Source organism: Tubulanus polymorphus, chromosome 10 (assembly GCF_964204645.1).
Source record: "Tubulanus polymorphus chromosome 10, tnTubPoly1.2, whole genome shotgun sequence".
Lineage (NCBI taxonomy): Eukaryota > Metazoa > Nemertea > Palaeonemertea > Tubulaniformes > Tubulanidae > Tubulanus > Tubulanus polymorphus.
This window is the reverse complement of record NC_134034.1, coordinates 10,816,337-10,839,435: the sequence shown is the minus strand read 5'-3', so window position 1 is coordinate 10,839,435 and position 23,099 is coordinate 10,816,337. Positions and strand designations below refer to the sequence as shown.

The following is a 23,099-nucleotide window of genomic DNA, read 5'->3' as shown; positions in this document are numbered from 1 at the left end:
AGGGTGGAATTTCTCAAAATAATCAAATTATCTCCAGCACTATAAGGTATCAATTAGTCAACACTGAAAGGGTTAAGCGTTTATCCTGTTTTCAATTAAGATCAACAAAAAAAACTGTTTTGAAACCAGGGGCCGGTTGCTCAAAAGTTGGTTAAAGATAACCAGTGGTTAAATACCATAGTTACAATGAAATTTCAATTGTCACCATATCAACCATCCACTGGTTAACTCTAACCAACTTTTGAGCAACCGGCCCCAGGTTTTTAGATGCTAAAGATGTTATTACATGTGATATTTTATCGAATTCTAGTTGACGATCCAATTGGCTCTGTCCGGTTTCGCCGAGTTCGTTCTTCATTTGACTCGTATGAATCCGGACATGATGTATTTACACCAGGACTGCGGATTCCTAAACATCTCTTACTTCAAACTGGATATCGATGATCAAACAGGTACGTACTACGGTCGTCTGCTCTTACCGGGGATCGAACCCGGATCTCATACGTAGAAAGCAAGCGTACTAACCAGTAGACCAATCAAGTAAACTAGGCCAGTAACGTACATGTGACCTATTTAATGGTGACTCGGGGTCACCACTGATCTGGAAAACCTGGCAAACTCGGGGAATCAGAAAAATCAGGGAAAACTCAGGGAATTTGACAAATTTTACCAAAAACTTTGAAAACTCAGGAAAAGCAGATAATGTTATTGACGATGTGTTTCTTTATTAATATGTGATTCAACGAAAAATGATATGTAACATTTGAAATATAGAAATTTCTCTGATTCACTCGATGAATTGTGTATATTATCATGGGACAAACTGCAGGGAATTTGTAAATGGGCCGAAATTGTCCGCCCAGCATAATCCTCTACAGAAACATGACATTGTTTGACAGCAAACGATTCCTAACACTAGGAATCCTTAAAAAACAATTCTCAAATATAACACATGGATATAAGAAATGTGATTTCCATTGATTCGTAGGTGAATTGGATGCGAACCGACCGGTGCCGTTCCGTCTGACCCCGAACATCGCAGATTTCCTCACCCCGACCGGAGTCACCGGTCCTCTGACGGCAGGTATGGTCGCCGCCGCCCGCTGTTTCGTACAACCGCAATATAAACTGGTCAGTTTGTTACGAGCTATCCTGCGAGATGAATACATCACCTGGCATAAAAAGGTTTGTACAAAAAGCATGGTTTAGAATATAGTTTTGCGGGACTTGTATTCGATAAGGTCTGTGTTGATTTATGTGAATGGAGTTTGCAGACCCTTATTCTAAACTTAATCAGCAGGGCCTTCACTTGAACTACAGTATTCATGATAGTCTGAATAAATTGCAAAATTTTGATAGTCTGATTAAATTGTAACATTTTGATCGAAGAAATCTCTGTTCACCTGCCACAAATTGACTCTTTTTCCATTAACCTGCAGCAATTTCAATCGGGGAATTTCTCCATTCGCCTGCAGCAGATTCACTTGGGGAATTTATAGTAATCTGTTATGCTATTATGTAATTGTAGAAACAAGATGAAACAACACCAGGACAACAACCTGTAGATATGGAGGGTGAAAAACTGATACAGATGGTCAGTAAATCTGTCAATGCTATTTCAACGAGATTACAAAGTAAGTCACTCTCTCTTCCTCCTCTCCACCTTCCTCTTTCTTCTCCCCTTCTCTACTCGTCTACATCGTTCTCTCCTTCATCCCCCTAAGTAGTCGATCCCCCGCTGCATCGACCATCCCCTTTTTTTACGTCAGTGCAAAAATTTCTACGTCATAGTTATTTCAATGCCTGTGTTCTTGTTTCATTGAATAGATTTGGCCACGTTTGAAGGAGCTGAAAGTAAAGTCAGTACGTTAGTAGCGGCGGCAAATAGTCACGATAATCTGTGTAGAATGGATCCTGCCTGGCATCCATGGTTATAGATAGAGGCACCGCCGGAATTATGGAAAACACTTTCTCCTTCGATTAGTTGCTTGAATCTCTGATGTATTGAAGAGCCCTACAGTGAGACTCCTTTATAACGTCACTGTTAGGAACCGATGAAAAAGTATGGCATTTTAACATAACCAATTTGGCAGTAAAGAATGATATTTTCATTAATTCGAGCAAAATTTGTTCTCGGAAAAATGTTGTCGTTCAGAGGGCAGTGGCGCTAACTAGAATCTGTAAACCGTTTATATCATGTATTTTTGTACGAAATTAAATTTTGTAATACGGCTCTAAAATCAGCTTCTTGCCGGAAAATACAGTCATATACTTTGCAAATAACTGTTTCGGCTGAACAAAATGAAACATTGTTTCTCTGCAGCGGCCGGGTCATTTATGTAAAATATAATAACATTTGTAATTAGTTCATTTCTATCTGCCGGGTGTGTAATGGTAAAATTGATCACGATTTTAAATAAATAATGTACCGGGTAGATAGGCGGCCGGCCGGGTTAACCTTCAAGCTCGGCAGAGCGGAGAAACAAGGTATCAATTTTTTCAGACTAAAAATAGAGAAACGTTAATGATATTTTCCTGATGGTTTCTTCAATGAATAATGTACAGTGTATACTAGATATTAATATGTAGTTCCAATACTTTTCGTTTAAGTGTTTTATAATAAATACCTTCAATAAAATAATGACAGGAAAAATGAATTGTGAATATGTTTTGTATGAAAGTTCTGAACGAATGAAATGAAACTTTTCGTCGTGAATTCAATTTTCAATCTTGTTCAATAACTTCAGGTTTTTGTATCATTTACGATGGAAGTTTTGTAAGAAGGGAGCTAGTTTGAGACCTTGCTCCTCAGGAGTCCAGGTAACACTTGCTCGCAAAGTTCCCCAATGACTCAAATAGACCACTTTCCACGTGTATGGTGTGAGCTACAACGTTGTACACTGTGTATGAAGTTTTTTAGACAATTTATTTTTGTAAATTAAACAATTTCCAAGATTCACTGGGTGTTACTAAAACTACTGTCTGTCACACATGCTCTTCGTGCGACGTTTTGGTTCGTAATTTCGTTAATAATCGGTTGATCTGTAAATATTATGCATCAATTTGTTCAGTAAGGAATTTGCATTCAGAAATAAATCATGAACTGGCATAAATTTGTTTGTGTTTTCATCTATCAGCGATAGTTCACCCAGCATACGCTCGCGTAATGCTGAAAAACGGCTTTTATGGCCCGTCACGTAGCGCCACCTACTGTATTTTGATATGCTAATGAGCAGGTGATGACGTCACTGTAACGTTTCCGAGCGTCCGCGGAGCGGATTTTTCAGCATTACGCGAGCGTATGCTGAGTAAACTATCGCTCATAAATGAAAACAAAAACAACTTTAGTAAAAATTGTTGTTTATTTCTGAATGCAAATTCCTCACTGAACAAATTGATGCATAATAAAGGTAGATAAACCGATTATTAACGAAATTACGGACCAAAACGTCGCACGGAGAGTAGGTGTGACAGACAGTAAGCACTACTAAAACGAAGACCTATGCACTTTGCGAAACTAAAATGCACTACCGGTACTAAAAACGAAGACCATGTTTTAAACACCCGTGTTGACAGCATCAACACAGAAGCTGATACATAACCTTGGTACCGGTTTTTGGAGATTTTTTCATAGAGCAGCAAAATATGTTATTCTCTGATCAGAAGTCGTGAAAAAAATATCATTGAAGGGGAGACTACAGTATTATATATAAAATACGAAATATTCCAAAAGCTCTATTATACGTGTGTGCAGCAGGAAACGTGTGCTGGATACTTACTTTATACTATAGCTATCAGTAATCAAAAAACTTAGTGAAAAACCAGGCGGTGGTGGCTGAATTCGGAGGGGAGCTGTTGGGAATCAAGTAATTTATTTAATATGGCCTTATTAAAGTTCCACGATATTGTTCAGCTGGCTACTGGCGCGTGTTCAACACGGCAGTTGAACCTTCGATAACCCCATTCATGGACGTATATAGTCCATGCTCTATTCAACAATAAAGAGACAATTGCGGTTTTTCAGAGTTTGTTGATATCATTCACACGCGCAATTGAACACAATGGAATAGTCACCGGCTGACCACAGTGTGTAAGCATAAGAATTTATTCACCTCCGCTCTCTCACACTGTGCAGACATGCTTCCGTGGATTCCTCTCCTGGCGCTCATCGCTACGCTCCTGCATCAAACCGCTCTCCTCCCTGTGATGCGTGCTCACCATCTGGGACTCAAACAATGAAATAACAACTAAACATAAAATCTTAATAAATCAATTCTTCATTTCACAATAATTCTCAGGTATATCAATATGATACTAGACCACGTTGTAAAAACACGATCTAAATTCAGTCATTACCCCATCTGTCACCGAGTAGAAAACATAAACATCGCTTTTTAAGTTTTGACTGGATTAAGAGTTTTTACAACGTGCACGAGACTCTATTATCTAGGATCGACTTTCATGAAGCCTTAACCCTTTCCTGCCGTAAACGATCGCATTTTCCAGTAAACCCCCGGATCTTAGCAGACTGACCTGTAAGGTGCTGCCCTTTAAGTAATTAGTACATTAAACTGTATGTGGTATTTTGGTTAGAGCTTGTAATCCAATAGAAGTAAGAAATCAGGGCGCACAAATAGGGCTACACCTTATCCCTTTCATCTACAATGGAATTTTCAAATTATTTCCAGGGGCCAGTTGCTCAAAAGTTGGTTAGAGTTAAATAGTGGATAGTTGACATAGTGATAATTGAAATTGCATTGTTACTATGGTATTTATCCGCCAGTTTTCTTTAACCAACTTTTGAGCAACTGGCCCCTGCACTTTTGGGTATTAGTCCGCACTGAAAGGGTTAAAATAGGCCGTAGTCATTCCAAAAAAAACGACAGGGTTAAAATCTTCATGAAACCCGACCAAAAAAGCAAACCAGTACTTGGCAAACATCCAGTTCACTGATAGTCTTCGTATTTTTATATTCGATGCGTCAGGTTTTTTATTTCTATCTGCGTCGGAAGAATCCGGGCGCGTACGATTTAACGAGCGGTTGATTCTGTTGTTCCGTCTGCTTGGCCGCGTCGATTCGTTCCTGCTCCTCCTGCCACTTGCGTTGATTCTCCCTGAACACGTCGAGCGGGTCGTCGTGCGCGTTGTAATAATCGAGCACCGTGCGCACGTCGTCGACGTTGCTCGCGGCGATCGCGCGTAGCAACGATGCCAGTTCGACGAGCGAGCGGTCGTCGTCGGCGCCGCGCCATCGTTTCAACGTGATCGCGTTGCGCGGTTGAATCTGCACGGCCGACGCGTCGCAGTCGACCATGATCACTTTCGATTCGTCGCGATTCAAACACGATAAGTCTTTGATGTGCGCGCCGTTCATGTAACGCGTCGCGTCTTTGTAAAGTCGGTACGTGATGTATCCGTTCGGGTCGAGACTATCGAGGATCGGCGACGCCGTGAATCCTTGCTCGCGCGTGTAGATCACCACTTCGAATAACGGCGGCCCGACCTGCTGCAGGAAATAATCGATTCCCGGACGTTTTTTAAACCGCCAGCCGGTGCCGTAAGTCCAGTCGGGATGCACGAGTACGCCGGTCATCTCGAGTACGAGCGTATACGGCGGTTGATAGTATGGTTCGCGTAGCGGGTCCGGCAGAAGTTTCTCGCTCGACGGATCGCGTATCATCTGTTTGTAGAAGTTGAACTCGCGCCACGCCCGTTTCGGGATCTGTTGCCACTGCGGCAGCTCGGTGAACTCGTCGACGACGACGTTGCCGTCTTTATCGACGCGCGGCGATCCCCACTCGTAGAGGATCATACCTCCGACGACCACGGCGCCTCCGCCCATAAACACCAACCCCAGTTTCCACGCGTTCTTTCCCGTCCATTTCGACGACGGTTTCTCCTTCTCTTTCGTTTCGTCCTTACTCCCCTCCTTCTCGCCGCTGTTTGATTCTTGCGCCGCTATTTTGCTCTGCATGAATTGTTCGGTAATACTGCCGGTAGGGGGCGCGGCGGTATTTTTACTACCGGTCGCGTCGTTGGAGGAATAAAACCGCACGCTGGTCGATCCAATCGCGGTTTTTAACCTCAGAAAGTCAGTAGGATTCCGTGAAGAAAAATTCAAACTCCTGGTCGAGCCATTAAATGCTGCTAGATGAGGTAAATGACTCGTTTTTAACAGGTTTTTGAAGCCGACGCGCAAGCCCAAGGCTCCCATGGAGGCCGCCATTTTGGAATTCGGTCGTGCTGTGTATCGCCGGAAACATTTTCAAGTAGTTCTTTACCGAATTATGTCGGGGAATTAATTCAAAAAATTAAGTTTAGATTCTGGAAACCTCCAATTTCTAGTGAAAGTCACTAACATCCTTTTATCCAGTTCCAGTATCTTGGACAGCAAAAACTTGAAGAAAACATTAATTGTTTTACTGGTTTTATTCCATTTCGATCCTTATAGATCATCCACAAACGCACATAACATTATACAAAATAACATAAATATTTAGAAAATAGATTATTACAAATAGAGACAAATCAAATTTGTTATCATTATCAAAGAGTTTCAAGTTCACTTAAAGCTCAAGCTTAAAAAAAAGGAAAACAACATATTGATCCTAATCCACCTTCTTCATCGCACCTCTTGGATCTGTCGGAGTGTCCACACAAACGGGGGTGTCAACGACGCTCACTGATGTTGGTAACACTTTCTGCGTCTGCTTCAAACTGTTGTTCATATCTAAACAATCATCGATTGCAAAACTGAAAAATCAATATAGTGGATCGAATTTAAAGAAACTGGGGCGGCAAACTCTAGGGTCAAACTGCCGGTTTGTTCGAGTTTTGTAGTTCTGGGCTAAGTTTGGCCATGGACTCTTCTAAAACACAGAGTACATGGTTAGAATTAAGAGTTAAAATTGGTTCATTCCAAAATCTGCTTACAGGGTTCGTGCTTTGCGATCTTTGATTTTTCCTTTTCCATTTTCTAGGGGCAGATATAGGGCCTACAAATTTTCATAGCTTCTGGATATTAGGTATTAAGGCTGAATTACGTTTATGAAAACAAAGGTAATTACTTATTTCCATAACTTTTGCAGGATCATTAGGGCCAGGTTTTATGGACCGGTATTACCTTTAACCTAGGGGCTAACATTTTCAATTAAGTTAACCGCCGGGCTAAAGGTAATACCAGCCTATAAAACCGGGCCCTGGACTAGTACCTAAACCCTGCATTAGCTGGGAACTGTTGAACTGGATCCTGGACTCAGTTGCATACATACCTCAACCATATGAACGGTACTGGAATAGTGCCGAGATGCCACAGAGAATGAGCGTCCATTATCCATAAAACTGGCGGGAAATCTCCTAATTCTAACGACAATAACACCGATATCAGTAAATTAGTCGCAATACATTTCCGAACGTGGGGTTTAGTTTTGCGCCTCGGCAAACACCATGTAATCCACGCGGTAGCATTCACTACTCCTGAAAATAAACAACAGTAAAATTCTTCTAAATTTCATTAATTGAATAGTTGACAGGGCCCTATCTAGCAGGGGACAAAAATTTGGGAAAAGTGTCCTTTCCGCAAATATCATTATTCTATCAGAACTGCCCTTTATCGGGTTTCACTGCCCCCAAAATTCAAATGCTAGGTACGGCCTTGGTTGATGATAAGATATTCGAACCAGGGCTACACAATGACTGAGAAAGAACTACATAATCATATCATCCTACCGTGCTCAGTTGGTCCTCTCTAATTTGAAGTTAGTCAGTCACCTGTCTGTGGTTTAGTTTCACTCATCGGATACTTTCACAAGCCACATCATAAGTTGTTATAAGCCCATCCGATTATGAAAGCTTACCCCCGACGATTAGGTAACTACTAATTTGAAGTCTACTTACCGACTGCTACGTTAACTGTCATGTTATAACCGTAATCGAAGTGTACAAATCCCATATAGTAAACATGTTGCGCGTAGAACGCTGATATTACGATAGTAGCTATAGCGACCTTTCTCCTACAATGTGTTCCGATTAACCTGAAAATGATTAAGTTCAATTTAGAGCATCATTCTTTTCATATATCCTTAAATGTTCTCCTGTGATGAAATGTTCTGAACACTTGCTATACTGACCTCAATATGCAGGTATATAGTGAAGCTAGTACGAGGGACAGGGCACAAAAATAATCCATTTTTTCAGTGAATGATGTGTCCCTAGAATGAAATATGGCCGACCAGAACCAGGCATTCATAACTATCTGAAATTGGACGCAAGAAATATGCTGTACTACATTTTGATTACCGGGTTATGCTTTAACCGAGGAATAAGAAATGAAACACCTAGTGGAAGGATGGGGAACTAAAACCCAGTAGCGAAAGGATGGAGAACTACAGTATACTCACAGCCAGACATAAAACATTGCAGACGATTACGATTACGATTACGATTACACAGGGACAAGAACCCGCCCTCTAGTGGAGGAATAGACAACTATACTTACAATGCAATGTAACTGCCAGACATAATACATGGGAGCAGACGAAGGGACAAGAGTCCCGCCCTCTAGTGGCGGAATGAGCAACTATACTTACAACACAGTAATACTGCAAGATGTAATACATAGGAGGAGACGGAGGGACAAGAATACTGTCCCCTAGTGGCGGGATGAACAACTATACTTACAACGCAGTAAAACTGCCAGACATAATACATAGGAGGAGACTGAGGGAGACTAGAACCCGCCCTCTAGTGGAGGAATGGATGAATATACTTACAATGCAGTAAAACTGCCAGACGTAATACATAGGAGCAAACTGAGGGAGACAAGAACCCGCCCTCTAGTGGAGGAATGGATGAAAATACTTACAATGCAGTAAAACTGCCAGACGTAATACATAGGAGCAGATGGAGGGACGAGGCGTCTAAACTTGAGTAACATATAGAATACACCGGCACCGTTAAGTATCGACGCCAGAACAGATAACGGTTCCTGCATTCCAAGCAGACGGATGAATGGCCACTAGAATATTAATAAACAACAGACAGATCTTCATTAATCTTAATGACAAAATCATTCAGCGGATCTAGGAGTTGGGTGGACTTTTAAAACGACTTGAATAGGAATGGATTGGAGGAGTTCAGTCATTTGACTAACTCTTAGGGAGGATTTAGTTGGCGGTCTTGTTCTGATCTTACCTTGCCGTAAAATTGAGGGATAGGACTGGAATCTTTCTGAAAAGCTTCGACGGTTTCCCACATACAATCGTACGTACATTCGTCAGTACACGTCCAGCCTAACACGCGCATGTACACAGCCTGATTCAATACCTTAACAAATAGAAAACAGACTCAACTTCGAAGTTCAACTCTGAAAGCCCCAGATTCGGAGAGATTGTCACATAACTGAAGTTGTTTCTATCATTCAGTCCCAATTTATATCTGCAATTCAATTTACTAAGTTTGAGTCATCATTAGGATAAGTCACAAAATTATCATCACAAATATGATGACTTGCAGCAAGTTTTGCTGTAGTTGATGACTTACACAGGGTCTGACCCTCAAAACCGGTTTTCGAAAAATCATAACTGACTGACCCTCTCGGTTTCAACTCACCCTGTTATCGGTTTTTGGACATTTTCGCACAGAGTTCACGCAGTGCGTATAACACCTCCGAAATATCCAAGAACGATCTCCATACGATGCTGCCCCCTGGTGCACGAACGAGACAACCATACCAGCCACCAATAACCAAGACGACGTGAAAGACATCCTTGAAATAAAATGAAGGTCATCAATTCAAAACTTTCTTTTTTGAACACTTGCCCGTGAAGAAGAGATAGAAGATCACAAACTACTTAAAACATAATTCATCAAAATTTATTCCAAACTTTCTGAAATAATTCAATAAATAAACAATCTACAATATATAACATCACTGGACGGAGATTACTAACAGAGATACAGTCAAACTCGTATCAGTTGTAAAATAGCTATGACAATCATTATCATTATGTTGATGACTAAGGCAAAAATGACGACTTGAACTCGCGAAATTGAATTAGAAATAAGAATCACGACTCGAAAATAGTGACGACTTCAAAGTAGTGTGAAGACTAAATCTGATGTATACCGGGGTGGATCCCTAGATAGGAAAGGGGGGGCTGTTCCGGAGGCGCAAAGCCCTTAGAGGGGGTCCTCCCCCAGATGATTTTGAATATCTTCGTATATTTTCATTCAATCTTATATTAGATCGAGATCAGCACAGATGAGATGAAAGGGCACTAGGTGAAAAGGTAGGGGGGGGTCAAAACTCAATCAAGTTTGACTGTTTTTTCTTTAAATGAAAATTGAAATTCATCTTTTTTCTCGATCGTAAACAGTTTTTTCATCATTCTTATTATTCCGTTTCGGTTTCAGTCCGTCCGATTTTACGCTCGATATCGTCGAGCACGGCAGTCGACAGCTCGCCGAGTCGACGACAATCGGTCAAAAACTCGTCGACCTGTTCCTCGGCTTGCGACGCGATCTGATCGTCCGCCTCGCACGCGCCGGCGACCGCCCAATAACTCGACGGTAACCACGGCGTCGGCATCGTTTTCTCGCGTACAGGACCGTCGCGACAGATTCCGTCGCGTAGATCGCGATCGATTTCCGCGCAGAGCTCGTAGAAATCGCGACCGCGACCCGAAAGTTTTTCGCCGTCCAACATTTTCAATTTCGGTAAAATCGCGCGGACTTCCGCGGCGTAATTCACGTTCGAACAAACCGGATTCGTCAGACCGTTTTCCAGTTTCTCCTGTAGGCGGAGCTGTTCGAGTTTCTCCAAACCGGCGAGCGTCTGCAGACTATCGACGCTGCAGATCAAATTACCCGATAAATTCAAACCGATCAAATTATCGAGCGTTTGCAGACCTTCGAGGCTCGCGATTCGATTCGCCGACAGATTCAAATATTGGAGATTCGTTAAACTGGCGAGAGCGTACAAACGACTGACCGAATTACGAGATAAATCGAGGCGTTCTAATTGCGCGCATTCTCCGACGCAACCGAGATCCGCGATATCCAGACCCGATAGTTTCAACGTGTGGATACTCTCCAGATCGAATTCTCCGCTGCGCTGTTTCAATAATTGACTCGTTACCGCGCCGACGGCGTCCATTTCTCCGTCGATTCACCGAATTTTCGAAATCGCGACGGCGTCGTTGCTCGCTACTGGAACGAAATAAATAAATAAACATCATCGCTTTATAAATGAATTAGAAGTCATTCGAATAAAAATAAAATATCAGATATTTATTTATCCATTTCGCCCTGTTTGTTAAAAACATTTAAAACGACGATAAACAATAATAAATGAAATCTATTGGTCATCTGCCAATCCCGACGTGGCAGTCCCGACGTGGCAATCCCGACGTTGGTTGTCTTGCCACAGTGCCAGTCTCGGGAATCTACTTTCGAGATTCTTGACTTGACACGCTTCTTTTTTGACATGCTGCTTCATTACACTACAGTTTGTAGAATTTTTCACGACAGTAATTAACTAATTACTTAATTAGAAATGATGGCACCGAAATGATGATGAAACTTACCTCCTTCTCCTACCTATCAATCAATTAATCAATGTTAATCACTGTCTCATTTTTTCAAGGATTTTATGTCAGAATGTAAAACGATCTAAGAAGTTTGTTGAGAACTGTCATCCAACAAAAAATGCAACGTTGGTAAAACTCGGATATGGACTGTTTGCAGTAATTACCGTAATTGGCGGTTTAATCTACGGTTACGAAGATCACCCAGTTGATATCTTAGCCGCGCGATAATATTTACACGGTGGATGATTTATTGTTGACTTCCGGGTTCGAATTTCCAGGTTCGCGTCTGAACTTGTTTTTTGAAATTTCTGCGCGTTCTGCTGCTGAGCCGTGGTGAATCTAAACCGAAACGTTATTGATTTACAACCGGTAAATAGACATTAAACAACAATCACTCACCATTTATATTATCAACCACCACCAACATTGTCATTGTTTGGTCCGTTCGTGAAAATTTTAAAATTTGAATTCGTAATTCACACCGAGTCAAAGAAGGACAAATACAATTTCCCCCGGCCAACGGTCTAAAGAGAGTAGGATACTGCTGGGGTAACTGAAGTTGTGACTGGCTGGGACTGTGCCTGTGCCGTGGGCCGAGGGATGGGGCCGGGGGGAGAGAATGGTGTTGTAAGACTAGTAGATGGGGAGATGGAGAGAGGGATTATAGTAAGAAGGGGAGTTAGTCGGAAAGAAGCATAATTGAGAGAGAGAGAGAGAGAGGATGAGAGGGAGGCGCGCGCTGTCACTGTACCCCAACAACAAACAACTCTGACTATTTTCTAAACAATACCTCTTCTTGCTTGAAAAACATTTTGATTATTTCCAGCAGCGAGTCGGAGACTGACAGGAATGGAATATTCGGCCATCACGACGACTGACTGCGATGGACCGGCCGATACGACGCCGAGTATCAGTATCACCCGACCGGCGACTCAAGACGTCACCGGCGATGAAAACATTCCTTACATCGACCTCTACAACCTCGACGATCCGAAATTCGAGGGTTGTAAATACGTGTTGACGAGTCCTCGGTCGTTAGAAGCGTGCTCCCGACTCGGAATTAAGGTACCTCGAATTTACGCGAAGCAAACATTCGGGAGCGGATTTAGGAGGGGGTCTCGAGGGTCCTGACCCCTGCCTACCCATTCAAGTTGCCTTTTTCGTCGAGACAAAGATCGTTAAAATCTGAAAATTTCATCCTCTCGAAAATTGCAACCTTTCATATGTATTTCTTCAAAAATATCTCCGAGGCGATACCACGCTGAACCCCAATAGAGACCTTCGACTTGGCGGTTCTATCCGAGAAATACCTTTTCTTTTCCTTCTGAACCCCGGGCTTCCAAATGTTCGCAGATCCACCCGTGATATTTCAACGAATTCTTCTTCATCAAAATGAAAATCGAAAATTCAAAAAAGAAAATCTGTTTTGTAGCCGGCCGCTCTGTTATACAAATCTTTAGCTGATTTCCAAGACGAGCTCGAACCGCAAGGAATTCCGCTTCGTACGATCTATAAACGCTACGACGAGATCGAAAATCAACGACAAAGTGAGTCGGATTTGTTTTTTGAATTAAAAACAATCATTTACCTTGAAATTTTTGAATATAATTGAATATAATTAAAAGATGAAGTTTAACCCTTTCAGTGCGTCTACACCACAGTGCGGTGTAGACGCACTATAGTGGTATTCCCGTTATTCAACAAACTAGGGTGGAATTTTTAAAAATTTACAAATTATCTCCAGCACTATAGGGTATTAATTAGTCAGCACTGAAAGGGTTAATAAAAAAACTCCTTAGGCCGGTTTTTATAGACTTATTTTATCCTAATCATGGATTTAACTCTTAATTGATAATGATGTTTTTATTTCAGAAATGTTACGACAGTGTCGCGAGCAACAAGACAAAATTATGAAAGAAGATTCTGAGCGAAAACTTGGTTTGAGCGATTCGTCGACGGCCGAGACGACGAAACGATTGACGGACGAATCGGAGGGCGCTGAGAAAATAGGTACGTCGAAAAAACCGGTTTCCGGTATTCGAATCGAATCAATAGTATCGGAAATGGAAAATCGTATTTAGTGAAAATGTCTCCGCGAAATTAAAGATCGTAAAGGTTGAATTCTATTGTTTCGAAATTCTTAAACTTTCCAGACGAAGAAAAAGATATCGGCAGTTTACAGCGATTGCGAACGGCCTTGACCCTGGCAGAGACGAATCGACCGATCGACAGATCTTCCGATTTACGCGGGTAAATACACGATCAAAACACTGCTTCATACGGGATACATTTTTATCGCCAGTAATGCTGTTATTTGAAATATCCATGAAGAAATGTGTCCATCAAAATATTTTGATCCCCCTGGTCCAGTTCCACAGTACCGAGTTGAGATTTGACTCGGAGTTAACTCATTGAAAAAATGAACCAACTTAAACTCAGAGTTAACTCTAACTCACAACTGCGGAACTGGGCCCTGTTTATGCCATTTACCGTCAAGCTCAGAATTTATGCCAAAGCCGCGATTTAGGACAAGCTTTTACTTAGAATCCGTCCGGATTGTGATTAGTAACCGCCGCGTGCGATATTGTGATAAATCAGGAAAAAATGCTGCTATTTTACTAAAAAGCGTGAGAATTCTAGAGAAGAGTTCATCGACCCGTGGGCCCTGACTTCAAATTCGTTAAATCTGTTATTTTGATTAATTCTTGTTCAGCAGATTATCGTTCGGAGGAGAGGAGAGAATTTCGAGACCGCGGCGATATTTAACGTCGACCCCGATGTCGAGTTGTCGTCGAACTAAAAGCGCTGGCAGGTGAGTACGAGCTTCAGTCGTAGTTGTATGTGTCAATTGCTTATCTAACTAATGACTTGCACTTAGTAAATCGAATTGAACTGACAGGTTGAGACTTAAGAATACAGACGACTTCACGAATGTGCTTCGACTTTTCCTTATGCTGACTTAGTAAATTGAATTTGAAATACAAATTGAGATTCGAAAAGAAGAGATGGCTTCACTAATGTGGCGGCTTATCCTTATAATGACTTAGATTTAGTAAATTGAATTAGAAAAAACAAACCGACTCTCAAAAACTCGAATGACTTCAGTAAAGCGACGACTTGTCCTAATAATGGCTTCCATACAAAAAGAGATGACTTCAGTGACGTGACTTATCCTAATGATGACTTAGTAAATTGAATTGTAAATACGCAGGTTTATACACAGCTATTTACTCATAGATGGCGAATCAGTGCCTCAAATACTGAACTGAATCGAAAATAAATATGAATATGGGAAAATGCTCTGGTGAGGGGCGTTACATTAGGTTAAGTTATCAGATGACCTATCAGAGTTTGATTGTATTTTTCTAGATTTGTTTTCAATAATCTGAATATGAAATGATTCTCTTGTTTTCAATCCAGCGTTGATCGGTCGTTGTCGCCGGCGAAGTCGAACTGTCCGTCTGTTTCGTTGTCGGAGTTGAAGTTCACGCGCGACACGCCCCTCGGTCGTAAATCGATGGAGAACGTCGGCACGATTTCCAACGTGAAGCTACGAAACAAACTGAAAAATTTGAAAAACGCTCAAGTCTCGAGAGAGGTATGTCTGAGATAAGGGTGAACTCGCGTATTACGTGGAAAACCGGAGACCGGGACGAAATTAGCCAGAATATAATTTCAATTTTGAGTTAGGGGTGGTTTACTGGTAGATGCTCTTTAGGTGAGCAGAGGCGCTGTTATTTTGAACGAAATGCCTAAAGCTCCTTGTGAACTTCTTCAGTTTTGAGAAATTAGAAATGTTTGTAGTTGTAGAGTGAACAACGCCTGAATCAGTCCCAGGACCCAGTTCCACAGTTGTGAGTTAGAGTTAACTCTAAGTTAAAACTAGTTCATTTTCAATTAGTTTACTCTGAGTTAAACCTTAACTCAGAACTGTGGAACTGGCTCCAGGATTTTATCTAACCTAGTAGTTTAGCTAGTGTATAGGATAAAGATTTGTTTATAAAACCACTGAACTAATGGTTTACTGAGATAAACAGTACTGATTTAGGAGGAGTCTACAGTTATTGAGATATGACAGTGATGCAGACGTTTTCTCAAAATTTGATGAAATTTTGATGAAAACTCCTCAAATCAAGTAATGACCGATCTATAGCGCCCCTGTATATCCAGGAATGGCTGATCTGTAGAGAGTCTGGTGGATGAATATCATTTTTTTTTTTTCAGGATGAGAAAATTCTCGAGTGTTTGATGAAAAAACACGAACGCGAAAAGTCGTTACGTCGTCGACGAAATAAAGCGAATCTCCGGTGGGACGAGGAACACGAGCTGGAACGTTTAAAACAAGACGAGGCCGAGAACAGCAGACGTGAGAACCTCGCCGTACGTTATCATCAGTGGCAGAAAAAACGGGTCAGTTTTATAAATCACCGTAATCGGAACCTCGTAACGATTTATCTGTTTACTATTTTATTTGACGCACAAGCTTTCGCAACTAACGTATGGTAGCTTCATCACACATTCACCTGATGAAGCTTCTATACATTACTAGCGAAAGCTCATGCGTCAAATAAATAGTTAACCTATACAGTACTACTCGTCTCGTTACTTATTTTAAACCAGGTTAACACGGCTACTCTACGAACGATTCATTACAAACCTAATGTCTATTTCAACCTGACTTGAGAGCATTCCGGGTGGTCTAGCTCACTCAGTTTTGGTAGTACATACCTGATAAAGGTCTTAGTAGGACCAGAAAGGACAGGCAGTCGACCTAAATCAAAATTTTTTAATCCATTTGAAACTGTATTGAAGGATATCCAAAAAGTCTTCGCTGAAAGGGGTTCATGAGAGAAAAGAGACTCCATGATTTGAAAGTTTAACAATATGTCTCCATGCCTACCAACTGAAGTTTGATATGTAGGCATGAAAACATATTGTTAAACTTTCAAATCATGGAGTCACTTCTCTTCATTTAACCCCTTTCAGTGAAGACTTTTTGGATATCCTTTGATACAGTTTCAAAGACATTAGAATTTCTTCACAAGTATGAACATTTTGATAATTTCATATTACATATAACGAACTATCGGTTATAACGAATGGATTTTGTGGTTCCCTAAAGTTCGTTGTAACGAGATTCTACTATATATAGAACTATAAGTAATACGGAACAGATTTTCTGATGCACCGGATCCGGTTCCACAGTTCTGAGTAAGAGTTCGATGTCAATCTTAACTCGCAACTGTCGTCGAACTGGATCCAGAAGTTCGTTGCGACGAGGTTCCGTTCTGTACCTAGACCCGCGTTTAACTCTCCGAGTCGCTGACGTTTGAGACGCGTTGTTCTTTCGCAGAATCTACGTAAGAAAAAACTCGACCGAGAATTCGAAACGACGATCAGAGAACGCGAAAAATCGATCGAACAAAGTGAGAAACACTGGCAAACGCTGGCGCAAAAACAACAATTCTCAAAGGTGAATATTTTCAACTAATCTCTGATATTGTGTATGCTCTCAGTGACGAAGATGATGGACTATCGAAAGGATAAACTTGAAAAGGTTTTGTTTATGGACTTAATGCTTAGGTGAAAAAGAATAACTCTGACATGGGTGACCACTTACCTGGAAGTCGGTGTAAAGTCAGGGAATATTCTCGTTTCTGAAAAAATTCGGATAATTTTGTAAAAAAAGAAGCTAGAAATCAGGGAAAAGTCTGTTGAAGATTTGTTGAGATGTTTGAGTGTCTGGCATTTTCAGATTTAGCTAAATTCCATGTTATTCCTTAAAAAAAGCTTTTCGAATATCATTTATTATTGTTTCTCCTGGAGAGAATCTCATTTTCACCGAAACAGTATTGAATTATTACCTACTGTTTCTTTGAAGATGAATTTTAGATAAACCTCGAAACTTTAGGAAAAAAACTTTAAGATATCATCATTGTGGGATTACTCTGATAATGAACCATCATCATCATCATCATCGTCATTTTCATCTAATCTCTTTTAAAATGTCGCAATTTTCGCGTTTCGTTCAAGCTTCGACAAATCGAAGACCAACGTCGACGAAACGACGACAAGAAGAAACGAGTCGATAAACGACTGGAAGATTTCGATAAAGAGCTGCAAGAATTTCAGAATCTCGTTCTACAACATCAGCAGTTCACGTTGAAACGCGCGGAAACGAAACGAGAGGCGAAAGAATACGAGGAAACCGAGGTAACGTCTGCTACTTGGGACAATCGGATTTTGGAAATTTAGCTGATAAAACGTCTAAAATCTGGTGTTTGTAGTTCATTTTCAATTGAAAATGTCTCCGGTGAAGTTCTGGACACGTGTGAAGTCTGGACGATCAGTTTTTGAAAGTGTGCTGATAAAATGTCTAATGTCTGGTGTTTGTAGTTCATTTTCAATTAAAAATGTCTCAGGTGAAGCACTGGACACATGTGAAGTGTGGACGATCAGTTTTTGAAAGTGTGCTGATAAAATGTCTAATGTCTGGTGTTTGTAGTTCATTTTCAATTAAAAATGTCTCAGGTGAAGCACTGGACACATGTGAAGTGTGGACGATCAGTTTTTGAAAGTGTGCTGATAAAATGTCTAATGTCTGGTGTTTGTAGTTCATTTTCAATTAAAAATGTCTCAGGTGAAGCACTGAACACATGTGAAGGTGGACGATCAGTTTTTGAAAGTGTGCTGAAAAAATGTCTAATATCTGGTGTTTGTAGTTTATTTTCAATTAAATATATCTTCGATGAAGCACTGAACGCATGTGAAGTGTGGACGATCAGTTTTTGAAACTGTCCTGATTAAATGTCTTACGTGTGGCGTTTTTCAATTACAAATATCTCAGGTGTAGCACACGTGTGAAGTGTGGATAATCAGTTTTCAAAAGTGTACTGATAAAATGTCTATTATCTGGTGTTTGTTCATTTTTAAAATGTCTCGGGTGAAGCACTGAACTCACGTGAAATGTAGCTTATGGTTGAATTTATTGAAATATATTTTTTCAAAATGCACGTATTTTGTAGAAACGCAAGAGTTTAAATGCCGAGCAAGTTTTACAACATCAGCGAAAGATTAATTTATTGGAAGAATCGACCAGGTACGGATCATTGGAGTCTCAGGAGAATTTCAGTTGATACGATTCTTTGAAGAATCTTCAGAATTATTTTCGTTCATTTAATTTCAGGGAGAAACTCGAAGATCTGAAATCGTCCGTCTGCCAGAGACACGAAAAAGCGGAAGAGAATTTGAGCGCGTTGTTGACGAGAAAAGAACGCGATATCGTCGAAACGCAGTAAGTATATATGATCGTACGGTTTCAGGAGAGGGTTTCACGTTGTAGTTTGCTAATCTCAAATACTTCCTAGATATCAATATCAGAATAATTTCTAGTACACTTTCCATTAGACTACTAACCTGGAATTCCGGGAAAAGTTTGGGAATTTTTTTTTTCTTTAAAAAAGTTAGGGAATAATCAGGGAAATTTGTTGAGATTATCAAATGACGCGTAAAATCTAATAGTTTTCGTCTATGTCTTACATATTTGAATGTGTTAATTGATTGGATTCTTAACAGTTAAGTTGGGTGCATGGTTAGGGAATAGTCGGGGAGCAAATCAAATAACTGTTTTTAATGCCAAATTATCGCATTTGGGTGAAAACGACTAGGATTAGAGATATCGGGTAGTCAGGCTTGTATTCAACGCAAGATGCACACGGTTTATTGATTGTCGATTTTTCTCATCGAAAGGTTGGAGCGCGAAAAACGTCTCAGAAAAACTCAACAACGACTGAAAGACATGAACGACGAAATGAAACAGTATTACGAAGAGATCACGGCTTATAGAGAAATGGTGAGCGGTTTCTATAGTTTTATCGAGCGAAGGGGCGAGGGTTGATAGGGATCCGAATTTTAACGTTATTCTCCATCTAATTCGAATGAAACGGGACAATTAATTTTTTTTTCGCAGTTAGCGATAATTTGTGCGAGACAATGGAATTAGATACGCATTATTTTGTTTTGGTGTGGAGATTTGTGTTTAAGATATCAGACCTGGCTACAACAACTATATATAAGTAGTTACTAATCTTTTTATGACATCAACTACTAGGTTTAGAGGAGAGTTTTACGTCCCAACTGCAATTAGTTAGTGTAACCCTAGTGGGTCTTAAGAGATGGCCAGGGCCTTTTTATAGGTTGTTATGGCTCACATCCTGACTAAGTTAGCAGAGCTTAGTCCATGTATGTGTCTCGACAGCCAACGCCAGAGGTGGTTTCGAACTAGGGACCTCTCGGTTCCCAGTCCTCCACTCAACCAACTGAGCTAACTGCACAGGAAAAATATCAAAATACTTTCATTATCAGAATAGTCTACAGATCATTTTCAATTGAACTACTATTTGTGATATCAAATTACACTCATTTTTGATGGAAAATAATACAATTAGAAATATCAGGGCGTCTGGTCTGAGTGATAATTCACCTCGATGGTACTCGAGTACCAAGGAAGGAATATCTGTAACTCGATGAAGTTGTATCAGACCTAAATGATTTTTCAATGAGTCTCAACTGGGCGTCAAATGTACGCCTTCGACGCGCAAAACGCTTTATGAGTAGTTGTATTGTATCTAGATACATGTTTTTCACGTTTATTTTCTCGTCCAGAAATTGGGTCAGGCCGAGAACGTCGTCAATAAAAGTTTGGAACAGAAAAAACAACGCGTTCAAGACGAACGAAGTATGAGAGAAAAGATACATCGTTTGAATTTCAGCAGGTGAGTGCTGTGAGGAGGCTAGGGGGAAACGGAGCTCTTGCCGATCGGGTAATTCTGGATTGACGTCTTACCCTGCAAGAAAAACAGGCACTGTTTTCTTGAAAAGTCAGGAAATTTTGGTGTCCTGTTGCTCTAGCCGGTGACGAGTGACGCAAGGAACCTCTTGATAAGCCTTCACTGAGGATATCACCGATTTAATCAGGGAATTTGAATTTTTGGTGTCTTGTTGTTCTTGCTGATGAGTGGCACGAGGAACCTCTTGATAAGAAACAGCCCTCACTGAGGATATCTTATGATTTAATGAGGGAATTTGAATTTTTGTTGTCTTGTTGCTCTAGCCGGTGACGAGTGACACAAGGAACCTCTTGATTAGTCTTCACTGAGGATATCACTGATTTAATCAGGGAATTTTTGGTAGAATTCTCTGATCTATAAGAACAGGGAAGAGTTCAAGCGTCCAGGGGATAGAATTCTACAATCAATCCATAATGAGAATTTGTTTTTTTTTTGCAGAGTGTTGGTTGATGATGAGACCAAACTGGAAGATATCAAATCGAGTATCGCTATGAAAGATGCCAAATCTCAGTCCATACTGGAAGAACGTGAAATAGTCACCAATCAGGTCGGTTATCTCGCGCGCAACTCAACAGATCCAAACTCAACAGATACATCCCCCTATGACATCATCGAGTTACTCATTAATTCAATCTGTAGATTCGTGCTGAAAATGGCTGCCATCGCATAAATCCCCCATATGACATCATCACCTTGATCAGTAGACCATTCCAGTAAAGATGGCTGCCTCCATAGATCCCCCTACGACTTAATCAAATTGTCTACTAGTGATTCTGATGTATAGGACTAGATATGTCTAGGAAAGATGTCTGCCTCTATGAATCCCCCTATGACATCATCAAATTCACTTACCCTTCCAAAAAAAGATGCTATGGCTTCTTCCATAAATCCCCCTATGACATCATCAAATTCGCCTACCCTACCAAAAAATGACGGCTGCTTCAATAAATCCCCCTATAACATCATCAAATTGTTCTTATTGTAACGAATATTTTTCTCCCGATTTTAGCTTCGAAATAAGGCGTACCAGTCTCAGCAGCTGCGCGAGCAGCTACTCGGTCGATACGAACGAGACACGTTCGACAAAAAGGTGCAAAAAGTCGAGTTGGAATCGACGATCGGTAAGGGCCATCACAGCGGCAACAAGAACGTGACGACCTTGAGAATCGGATTGTTACCGCGACGCGACGTCAAGAAACAGAGCGTCGGAACCAGCACCACGAGCGCCACCGCGGCGCTCGCGACAGAAAATAGCGCGGTTAACTCATAGCTGAAAATCTCATATCGTGAAGAGTAGCAAAAAAAAACAAACATTAGACTCAAATTTTAAATTCTCGATACCGAGTAGAGAGCTGGGTCTATGAATGTTTTAGTCGTTTATTCCACCACGTGTTTTAAATGCATTCCCACCAACTTTATTTTACGTAGGGTAAAGATTATTTTTATACTTAGGGTTTTTGTGTAGCACAGATATTTTACATATAGAATAGATAGAAATTGATGGAATTTAGTTTTTAGGTTTAAGTCGAATTTTGTATCTACTAGGGTTAGTTAGCCCTTATGTACCGCGCATCCATAGAGGGTCTAGAATCTCTACACGTTTTTGGTAGATACGCTATTTATAAAGCACGTAAACAGCCGAGGCATGAAGGGGTTAAAAATTGGCCACTTTTCCCTATCAACGTATTGCTTAATATCATGACCGAGAGAAGCAGACGTGGGCTTGAAAATCTACAGAATTTTGCGTACGATTTGTACGGATAGCCGGCCCTTAAGCTCAACTAATTAACCCTTTCAGTGCTAACTAATCAATACCCTATAGTGCTGGAGATAAATTGAAAATTTTGAGAAATTCCACCCGAGTGTGTTGAATAATGGGAATACCACTATAGTGTTTCTACACTGCGGTACGGTGTATCGTTAGTTACTAATATTTCACTATGTTTGACAGGTGCTTCCATCTTTCAAGAGAGATAATTACTAATTACATCAATACGCCGCAGTGCGGTGTACTAGCAAAATCCATCACTGATTTATACACCGCACTGCGGTGTAGACGCACTGAAAGGGTTAAAGAAATGGGGGGGGGGTCCAAAATGGTGTTTTACAGTAAACCTCGTCGAACTTGGACCGCTGTAAAACATAGTCGAACCCAGAACGGCGAAATTTGTCGGCAATAATAAGAAAAGAGTTGAAGTTAAGGATAGAGAAATACATTCAGAAATCAGAAAAATGATTTCATTTTCATCCAAATTCGGCGAGGTTCGATGAAGTGGTCTAGAATTCAATTATCTTTTGATTTTATGAGGGATATATTTTGTAAAACAAGAGTTAGGTAAGGTAACGGATGGAGGTGTTATAATTATTACGCATATCAGGTATTAAAGAGAGGTGCTGGTGCTGGGAACCGATGAATTGCTTGTATTCACTGCTGGCAGGGGTGCAACACATATCACAGTCGATGACTAATATATTATTGTTAGTATTTTATCTATCTGGTAGCTATTATACATGTAATGATTGAAATAAATAAATAGATGTCAACCCGTGAAGAGTTCGAGGTTGTATAATCTGTTGGTTTTCTTTCGAGTCGCCAATTTCTAGTTAATAAGGTGCGTTGTACTGATAGAGCGAATCTGCCGGTGAAAAACGATGCGTCCGA

General features: G+C 40.7%; 5 protein-coding genes across 7 annotated transcripts in view; 2 read left to right on the top strand and 3 right to left on the bottom strand.

Moving 5' to 3' along the window:
- Positions 1 to 2,658, top strand: part of LOC141911662 (transformation/transcription domain-associated protein-like) — a 39,601-nt gene extending 36,943 nt beyond the window's left edge. The window contains exons 70-73 of the mRNA XM_074802654.1: positions 311 to 452; positions 989 to 1,185; positions 1,529 to 1,634; positions 1,828 to 2,658. Of these exons, the coding sequence (XP_074658755.1) occupies positions 311 to 452; positions 989 to 1,185; positions 1,529 to 1,634; positions 1,828 to 1,937 (555 nt within the window). The 3' untranslated portion in view covers positions 1,938 to 2,658. The remainder of the gene's footprint in view (positions 1 to 310; positions 453 to 988; positions 1,186 to 1,528; positions 1,635 to 1,827) is intronic.
- Positions 2,659 to 4,090: 1,432 nt separating this feature from the next.
- On the bottom strand, positions 4,091 to 6,212 carry LOC141911830 (mitochondrial import inner membrane translocase subunit TIM50-C-like). Its single transcript, XM_074802890.1, has one exon. The coding sequence runs from the start codon at positions 5,972 to 5,974 to the stop codon at positions 4,997 to 4,999; it is 978 nt and encodes a 325-aa protein (XP_074658991.1). The 5' UTR covers positions 5,975 to 6,212; the 3' UTR covers positions 4,091 to 4,996.
- Positions 6,213 to 6,427: 215 nt separating this feature from the next.
- On the bottom strand, positions 6,428 to 11,722 carry LOC141911777 (GPI-specific phospholipase A2-like PGAP3). The gene is made up of 8 exons (XM_074802815.1): positions 11,586 to 11,722; positions 9,610 to 9,766; positions 9,193 to 9,324; positions 8,864 to 9,016; positions 8,130 to 8,254; positions 7,897 to 8,033; positions 7,272 to 7,476; positions 6,428 to 6,753 (listed from the first exon to the last, which is right to left on the bottom strand). Exons 2-8 carry the CDS (start codon positions 9,763 to 9,765, stop codon positions 6,609 to 6,611), a joined length of 1,053 nt encoding a protein of 350 aa, XP_074658916.1. The 5' UTR covers position 9,766; positions 11,586 to 11,722; the 3' UTR covers positions 6,428 to 6,608.
- LOC141911600 (leucine-rich repeat-containing protein 61-like) lies at positions 10,394 to 11,155 on the bottom strand. Its single transcript, XM_074802585.1, has one exon. It carries the CDS (start codon positions 11,153 to 11,155, stop codon positions 10,394 to 10,396), a length of 762 nt encoding a protein of 253 aa, XP_074658686.1.
- A 132-nt stretch (positions 11,723 to 11,854) lies between the features above and the next one.
- On the top strand, positions 11,855 to 22,976 carry LOC141911806 (uncharacterized). Of its 3 annotated transcripts, none has more exons than XM_074802858.1 (16): positions 11,855 to 11,957; positions 12,418 to 12,653; positions 13,021 to 13,135; positions 13,461 to 13,598; positions 13,742 to 13,838; positions 14,302 to 14,400; positions 15,009 to 15,186; positions 15,813 to 15,998; positions 16,942 to 17,061; positions 17,622 to 17,801; positions 18,614 to 18,687; positions 18,775 to 18,882; positions 19,338 to 19,440; positions 20,253 to 20,362; positions 20,876 to 20,984; positions 21,447 to 22,976. In XM_074802858.1, the coding sequence occupies exons 2-16, from the start codon at positions 12,438 to 12,440 to the stop codon at positions 21,705 to 21,707; spliced, it is 2,094 nt and encodes a 697-aa protein (XP_074658959.1). In that variant the 5' UTR covers positions 11,855 to 11,957; positions 12,418 to 12,437; the 3' UTR covers positions 21,708 to 22,976. The 3 variants fall into 3 exon arrangements, with proteins under 3 accessions (XP_074658959.1, XP_074658960.1, XP_074658958.1); XM_074802859.1 differs by having other exon boundaries at positions 11,858 to 11,957; positions 12,415 to 12,653; positions 14,305 to 14,400; XM_074802857.1 differs by having other exon boundaries at positions 11,858 to 11,957; positions 12,415 to 12,653.
- Positions 22,977 to 23,099: the final 123 nt, after the last annotated feature.

What these genes read in the sequence shown, in the direction of transcription:
- LOC141911830 (XM_074802890.1), bottom strand. Translation starts at nt 5,974, where the DNA reads ATGCAGAGCAAAATAGCGGCGCAAGAATCAAACAGCGGCGAGAAGGAG.
- LOC141911777 (XM_074802815.1), bottom strand. Translation starts at nt 9,765, where the DNA reads ATGTCTTTCACGTCGTCTTGGTTATTGGTGGCTGGTATGGTTGTCTCG. An exon ending in GTCCAAAAACCGATAACAGG is followed by an intron (nt 9,325 to 9,609) that starts GTGAGTTGAAAC and finishes CTATTTGTTAAG; the next exon opens with GTATTGAATCAGGCTGTGTA. An exon ending in TCCCTCAATTTTACGGCAAG is followed by an intron (nt 9,017 to 9,192) that starts GTAAGATCAGAA and finishes TTAATATTCTAG; the next exon opens with TGGCCATTCATCCGTCTGCT.
- LOC141911600 (XM_074802585.1), bottom strand. Translation starts at nt 11,155, where the DNA reads ATGGACGCCGTCGGCGCGGTAACGAGTCAATTATTGAAACAGCGCAGC.
- LOC141911806 (XM_074802858.1), top strand. Translation starts at nt 12,438, where the DNA reads ATGGAATATTCGGCCATCACGACGACTGACTGCGATGGACCGGCCGAT. An exon ending in GATCGAAAATCAACGACAAA is followed by an intron (nt 13,136 to 13,460) that starts GTGAGTCGGATT and finishes TTTTTATTTCAG; the next exon opens with AAATGTTACGACAGTGTCGC. An exon ending in ACGCTCAAGTCTCGAGAGAG is followed by an intron (nt 15,187 to 15,812) that starts GTATGTCTGAGA and finishes TTTTTTTTTCAG; the next exon opens with GATGAGAAAATTCTCGAGTG.